Source organism: Salmo salar, chromosome ssa03 (genome assembly GCF_905237065.1).
Source record: "Salmo salar chromosome ssa03, Ssal_v3.1, whole genome shotgun sequence".
Lineage (NCBI taxonomy): Eukaryota > Metazoa > Chordata > Actinopteri > Salmoniformes > Salmonidae > Salmo > Salmo salar.
The window spans coordinates 52,721,256-52,729,452 of record NC_059444.1 but is presented as its reverse complement, the minus strand read 5'-3'; the positions used below and the strand labels follow the sequence as shown (position 1 = coordinate 52,729,452).

Sequence of the window (8,197 nt, the reverse complement as noted above, 5' to 3'; positions counted from 1 at the left end):
CCCCTGCTATATTGTAGATCTAGAGTTACCTGTCTAACAGAACACAGAGGGTGTTCTTTAATGGAATCCTCTCCAACATAATCTCGGAAGATTCAGGCATTCCCCAGAGCAGCTGTCTAGGCCCCTTACTTTTTCTATCTTTACTAATGACTTGCCACTGGTGCTGAGTGAAGCCTGTGTGTCTATGTATGCTGATGACTCAACACTATACACATCAGCTACCACAGCAGGTGAAATCACTGCAACACTTAAGAGCTGCAGTCAGTTTCAGAATGAGTGGCAAGAAATAAGTTAGTCCTAAATACATGAATTTGAAAAACTAAAGGAATTGTATTTGGGACATAAAATTAAAACACTAAACCTCAACTAAATCTTGTAATGGATAATGTGGAAATGTAACAAGTTGAGAATAAACTTCTGTCATGGTAAAAACATATTGATACAACAGTAGCTAAGATGGGGATAGATCTGTCCATAATAAAGCTCTGCTCTGCCTTAACAACACTATCAACAAGGTAGATTCTACAGGCCCTTGTTTTGTCGCACCTGGACTAATGTGCAGTCGTGTGGTCAGGTGCCACAAAAAAGGACTTATGAAAATTACGATTGGTCCAGAACTGGGCAGCACGGCTCACCCTTAAATGTACACAAAAGGCTAACATTAATATTATGAATGTCAATCTCTCATGGCTCAGAGTAGAGGAGAGATTGACTACATCACTTCTTGTATTTCTGAGAAGTATTGACATGTTGAACGCACCGAGCTGTCAGTTTAAACTACTAGCACACAACTCAGATACCAATGCATACCCCACAAGACATGCCACCAGGTCTCTTCACAGTCCCCAAGTCCAGAACAGACTATGGGAGGTGCACAGCACTACAGAGAGCCATGACATGGCTACTATTCTACATCAAGTAACTCATGCAAGCAGTAAAATCAGATTTAAAAACATAAAAACACAACACACACACATGGATTTTGTGTTGTAGATATGGGGTAGTAGAGTAGTGGCCTGAGAGAAAACCCTTAATGTGTTGTGAAATCTGTTTAGTAATGTAATGTTAGTTTTATTGTATAGAACTGCCTTTAATTTGCTGGACCCCATGAAGAGTAACTGGTGCCTTGACAGCAGCTAATAGGGATCCATAACAAATACAAATTTTGGTAAATTATGGAATTTGCAATTTAATCAGATGCCATCTAGTGGCCTTTTTGGGTACATCAGATTACAAATCTCTGGCCCTCTGTAAAAAATATTTTCCAAAAAAATGACAAAGCTGCGAAACTTTATCCTACATTTAAAGCAACTTAGTGAATACCATACAAATGTACCTCATTATTTTACCATGTCAATACTTTTGGTTGTAAATGTTGGTGGCAGTTGTGAAAAGAAAATAGTTGCAGAGTACTTGAAAATGCCATTGCTGATTAGACAGTTCTCATTAGGCTATTATCCCCTTTAACCAAGTGGTCTCTCCACTAGAAACTCATGTACTATATGGACACATTGAAATTGTCAATATTTATTTAAAGTATTAAGTTTGCCTTTTAATTACCAAAATTAAAGTCTTCAGTAAATTACCAGTAGCTTTGCAACCATATGACAGCTCCAATAAGCCCCTTATGGTGAACTAGAGGCTTGTAGAATCACTACTATTTTGAGAATTCAGTTCATAATATGCTTTAGGGGAACTTCTGGGCATTCCCAAATGAAATAAACATTAGTCAAATTTTGTCAGTAAGAGCCGTACTTCATCACTAGAGAAATGAGCCATAACACCTGGCTAACGGTTTTGATTGACCTCTATACCAACCTCTATGGGCTAGGTGGGACGCTAGCGTGCCACCCGTGGTGCACTCCATCAACAGCAGGTGCATTTCAAGAGCGGCAAATTTGAATCCAAATAAATGTCAAAATTCAAATTTTTCAAACATACAACTATTTTACACCCTTTGAAAGATAAACATCTCCTTAATCTAACCACGTTTTACGATTTCAAAAAGGTTTTACGGCGAAAGCATAAATTTAGAGTATGTTAGGACAGTACATTTACAAGAGTTGTGTGTAATGTTTTGTCAATTCAAAGACAGGGTCACCAAAACCATAAAACCAGCTAAAATGATGCACTAACCTTTTACAATCTCCATCAGATGACACTCCTAGGACATTATGTTAGACAATGCATGCATTTTTAGTTCTATCAAGTTCATATTTATATCCAAAAACAGCGTTTTACTATGGCATTGATGTTGAGGAAATCGTTTCCCTCCAATAACCGGCAGTCAAGTCAGCGTCACAAATTAAATAATTAAAATTAGAAAACATTGGTAAAATATTATATTGTCATTTAAAGAATTATAGATTTACATCTCTTGAACGCAATCAACTTGCCAGATTTAAAAATAACCTTACTGGGAAATCACACTTTGCAATAATCTGAGCACTGCGCCCAGAAAAATACGCGTTGCGATACAGACTAGACGTCATGTTGGGGAGATCTAAAATCGAAAATACTATGTAAATAATCCATTACCTTTGATTCTCTTCATCAGATGTCACTTCCAGGTATCACAGGTCCATAACGAATGTAGTTTTGTTCAAAAAAGCTCATCATTTATGTCCAAAAATCTCCGTCTTGTTAGCACATGATCTAAGCCAGCCGGACTTCTCGTCATGAACGAGGGGAAAAAAATATATTTACGTTCGTTCAAACATGTCAAACGTTGTATAGCATAAATCATTAGGGCCTTTTTTAACCAGAACATGAATAATATTCAAGGTGGACGAATGCATACTCTTTTATAACGTATTGGAACGAGGGTACCCAACATGAACTCGCGCGCCAGGTGTCAAATGGGACATCATCGTTCCATGGCTCTTGTTCGGTCAGATCTCCCTCCAGAAGACTCAAAACACTTTGTAAAGGCTGGTGACATCTAGTGGAAGCAATAGGAAGTGCCAAAATAATCCTCAGCCCCTGTGTTTTTCAATGGGATAGGTTTAAAGGCAATACAACACATCAGGTATCCACTTCCTGTCAGAAAATGTCTCAGGGTTTTGCCTGCCAAATGAGTTCTGTTATACTCACAGACACCATTCAAACAGTTTTAGAAAATGTAGGGTGTTTTCTATCCATATGTAATAAGTATATGCATATTCTAGTTACTGGGTAGGAGTGGTAACCAGATTAAATCGGGTATGTTTTTTTATCCAGCCGTGTCAATACTGCCCCCTAGCTTAAGATACTTGTGATGGGCAGAGTAAAGGTCTACATAATATGTAGTTAGCAATTTTACTCCTATGGAGCGAGTTGACAGTTTGTCCCTTAATTACATCTGGACGTTCCGCTAGCGGAACACCTGCTCCAATATCCAATGATAGGCGTGGCGCGAATTACAAATACCTCAAAAATCCCAAAACTTCAATTTTTCAAACATATGACTATTTTACACCATTTTAAAGACAAGACTCTCCTTTATCTAACCACATTGTCCGATTTCAAAAAGGCTTTACAACGAAAGCAAAACATTAGATTATGTCAGGAGAGTACCCAGCCAGAAATAATCACACACCCATTTTTCAAGCTAGCATATGTCACAAAAACCAAAACCACAGCTAAATGCAGCACTAACATTTGATGATCTTCATCAGATGACACTCCTAGGACATTATGTTATACAATGCATGCGTGTTTTGTTCAATCAAGTTCATATTTATATCAAAAAACAGCTTTTTACATTAGCATGTGACGTTCAGAACTAGCATACCCACCGAAACCTTCCGGTGAAGTTACTAAATTACTCACGATAAACGTTCACAAAAACATAACAATTATTTTAAGAATTATAGATAGAGAACTCCTTTATGCAATCGCGGTGTCCGATTTTAAAATAGCTTTTCGGTGAAAGCACATTTTGCAATATTCTGAGTAGATAGCCCGGCCATCATGGCTAGCTATTTTGACACCCACCAAGTTTGGCACTCACCAAACTCAGATTTACTATAAGAAAAATTGGATTACCTTTGCTGTTCTTCGTCAGAATGCACTCCCAGGACTTCTACTTCAACACCCAATGTTGTTTCGGTTCCAAATAATCCAATTATATCCAAATAGCTGCGTTTTGTTCTTGCATTCAAGACACTATCCGAAGGGTGACGAAGGGTTACGCGCCCGACGCGTTTCGTGACAAAAAAATTCTAAATATTCCATTACCGTACTTCGAAGCATGTCAACCACTGTTTAAAATCAATTTTTATGCAATTTCTCGTAAAAAAGCGATAATATTCCGACCGGGAGTCGTTGTTTTCATTCAAAAACGAAAGAATAAAAACATGGAGTCGCCTCGTGCACGCGCCTCCAGTCTCTGATCGACCACTAAATGCGCTAGTGTTTTTCAGCCAGGGCCTGCAAAGCCACCATTCAGCTTTTTGCCGCCTTCTGAGAGCCTATGGGAGCCGTAGGAAGTGTCACGTTACAGCAGAGATCCCCTGTTTTGGATAGAGATGATCAAGAAGGCCAAGAAATGGTCAGACAGGGTACTTCCTGTACAGAATCTTCTCAGGTTTTGGCCTGCCAAATGAGTTCTGTTATACTGACAGACACCATTCAAACAGTTTTACAAACTTGAGTGTTTTCTACCCGAAGCTAATAATTATATGCATATTCTAGTTTCTGGGCAGGAGTAATAATCAGATTAAATCGGGTACGTTTTTTATCCGGCCGTGAAAATACTGCCCCCTAGCCATAACAGGTTAATTGACATGGCACTACTACAAGATACAGTAAAGGACACTATTGTCAGAGGTAATTTCCTTTATAAACCGCATGTTAAACTTACCCTATTGTTATGACCCTCAGTCACTAGTAGGTCTACAATTGTCAGTATTTATCACTAGGAAATTGAGATGCTCAGTAAGACTGATCAAAGAACCTGAATAGACTGTTACAACATCCATTACTACAGGTCAACACTTAGGAAAGAAAAACGGGTGATGTTTTTTTATTGTTTTACAAGATGCCTTGCCTCCAATACAAAAATGTTGTCAACAAAAACACCTCAATGTTACAGCTGTGTTGCACTGCACCAGTTTAACACGCTCCTCCCTATAAAACGCAAAGCCAGTAGGATCTATCAGAGAAGCCAGGAGTCCTGGTCTGAGGCTGGATGCCGTAGCCTGGGGATGGAAGTGGTTTAGCTCTGGCCTCCCAGGGTGTGCTTGTCAAACAGGTACTCTGCCATCTTGTTTTTGACAGCATCCATCTTGGTGAGGTTGGTGATGTGGTCACCCAGCTTCTTAATGGCCTCCACCTGCTCATTCAGGTAATGGGTCTCCAGGAAGTCACACAGCTAAAGAGGGAAAACACAGGTCAGACAAGAGAATAACTACAGAATATTGTAGATACAGTAATATACAAGAGCCTGGTGGTAATTGCATAAGTGCAGATAATGTGTTTACAGCTTTTTAACTAGGCAAGTCAGTTATGAACAAATTCTTATTTACAATGAGATCCTAACGTGGAACAGTGGGTTAACTGCCTTGTTCAGGGGCAGAACATATGTTTACCTTGTCAGCTAGGAGATTCAATCCAGCAACCTTTGTTACTGGACCAACGCTCTAACCACTAGACAACCTGCCGCCCTTTATGCAAACTTAAGCATTAGCTGCATTGTGTGTCTAGTGTGCATCAGTGGACCATTGTGTGCGTGTGAAGCAGGTCACACAATCTTGTGTCATTAGTTAGAGCTACAACCACCTGCTCATCTCCTGGGACAGAACCTGTATGCTATGTGATATACATGTGATGTGCAGATCCAGTTTAACTTACATGGGGGTCAACCTTGTCAGAGGCAATCTTGTGCAGGTCCAGCAGGGCCTGGTTCACATTCTTCTCCAGCTGCAGAGCACACTGCATGGCCTCCAGCCCATTGCCCCACTCATCACGTTCTGGCTTCTACACAGGACAGAGTGAACACAGAAGTGTTAGGGACTACTAGCAGACATTAAGGTTAGGATAAAGTGAACAGAGTTACACCCCTCACACTGTCAGTTCAGTGGTTAGAGGCAGTATGTTCAGGACAACTCCAGGTTCTCTAGATCAACTTAATGCTGTAGACACTCTCCTCCATGGAGTAAAGACATTTCTATCAGTCTACGAGCCCTGGAGTAAAATGCGTCCACCTCTCTTGTTCTGGAAGGAGAGTAGCTTGTCGGCGTGCTCCCGCTCCTCGTCGCTGTTCTCCTTGAAGAAATGCGCGAAGCCAGGCAGAGCCACATCGTCACGGGAGAAATAGAAAGCCTGGGTGGATAAATATAAAACTGTGTTTAGAAGAAAAAAAACATAACAGCATTCTGTTCTTGTTGTGGCAACTAAACGTGATGACAAAGGCATGAATCAGTCTAGTCTGTAGTCTACTTGGTAACCTGACAAGTAACCCGCCAAGGAGTTGTTACGCGCTCTGTCCAAGGTAGGATAGATTCCCGGCTTCATTTGAATGCTATATCTACCTGAAAGCTCTTAACAAAGTAAAACTCATGAACTTCTGGGTGTTCATTTTCTTGGCTTTTTAATTGTCTAGGCCTGTAGAAAAGACAGGTGAAAAATGGCATTTAGGCCCAGGAATAATAATACACAGGTAGATCAACAAAACGGTAATCTTGGTAGACTCCTTACCATTGAAGTGTAGGTGTAGGAGGCAAACATCTCCATGTTGATCATCCGGTTGATGGCAGCTTCGCAATCGTGGTGATAGTTCTGGCGGATCTGAGACTCCATCTTGGCGGATTTTCTTTTATATCAAAATAAAGTGTAGAAAAATAAAGTTCCTCCGACTATTCTGCTATTACAGTTAAAGTAAGTGTTACGTTATCAATCCGGAATGTTCTATAGTGCGGGACGAAGGCAGAGGAGTTCCGTTCAATCACTGTTGAAGCAAGAACTTCTTCATGCGTCTTCTCAGACTTGTGAACTGGAAGGAGCCTTGTTCCGTCTATTTATTGTTCCGAACGGAACGCGTCAGTGAAATCCACCCTCACAGAGCGTAGCCAATCACCTTTAGAATTTCAACAGGAACTAGGCGGATCATTTGACGACGTGCCCACTCATACACCTCATGACCTAAAGCAATGATTATTTATTATATTAACAAGAGAGACGAGTGACAACTCTAACAATGGAAATACATGTGCTCAACGATTGAAGACAGGCAAGATTCTAACCAATTAGAGGGCAGGTACGCGTGTAAATAACACGCACAACTAAACATCGTTTTTCTCAAAGTTGCCGGAGTACAACGTGCATCAACATATAATATATGTGTCGGCGTTTGTAAAAGCTTTTGTAAAAGCTTAACCATTACGAAATTTCAATTCGATCAAGATCCTTAAGTAATTTGACACTCTGTTATATACCTCCACACATAAATGGCCTTATCTCACGCGGACAGATTTTGGGCAGAGTAAATGCTCTCGCCTTGACCTCTTCATCTCGGTCTGTTATTTTTTTTAAACATGTTGTTACGGTCACGACCGGGTCAATCATGTGACCAGCTGCAAAAAGTTATAAACAGTAAGTAATACTGTAAATGGTTAACCATTACATAACTCTTTCTATTGAAGTTCTGAAGGGTGACACAGCGTTTTTAGTCTGTACTCTTACCCCCTCCCCCTCTCTCCCTATTGCTCCCTCCCACTATTATTACCAGGGGCGCAACTTTGGTTTTAGATGTGGGGGGACATATATAGTTATATTTTTTGAACCTCCTGAGACAGGCCGCAGTCCGGAACCTCCTGAGACGGGCCGCAGTCCGGAACCTCCAGCGACGGCCGCTTTCCGGACCCTCCAGCGACAGCCCGTAGTCAAGAGTCTTCAGCGGCGGCCCGCAGTCCAGAACCTCCAGCGGCGGTACATCATGGGCGAGAAACATATTGTTTTTCTTAAAATCAATTATAGTAGTAGCAAGCTATCAAAGTTGACCTCCGGTCCTCAAATGCTCTCCTTCTCAAACTGAACAGAATATAGGCTATAGGCTAGTCTACGTGCAAGATACTGCATTTTTTGGACTCGCCTAATAAAAAGAATTTTCTGAAGAATTCTTTGACTCTCCTCCTGAACTGCGACTGTAGTCCTACACAGCACAGGATTGGTTAGGCAGCACAAAAAAAGGTTTTGATCAGCAAGGGCAGAACAGGCC

The 8,197-nt window shown here is 40.8% G+C and overlaps 1 protein-coding gene across 1 annotated transcript; it reads right to left on the bottom strand.

Moving 5' to 3' along the window:
- Window positions 1–4,977: 4,977 nt before the first annotated feature.
- LOC106598109 (ferritin, middle subunit-like) lies at window positions 4,978–7,008 on the bottom strand. Its single transcript, XM_045716047.1, has 5 exons — window positions 6,679–7,008; window positions 6,161–6,303; window positions 6,038–6,047; window positions 5,833–5,958; window positions 4,978–5,353 (listed from the first exon to the last, which is right to left on the bottom strand). The coding sequence occupies exons 1-5, from the start codon at window positions 6,778–6,780 to the stop codon at window positions 5,198–5,200; spliced, it is 537 nt and encodes a 178-aa protein (XP_045572003.1). The 5' UTR covers window positions 6,781–7,008; the 3' UTR covers window positions 4,978–5,197.
- Between the last annotated feature and the right edge of the window lie 1,189 nt (window positions 7,009–8,197).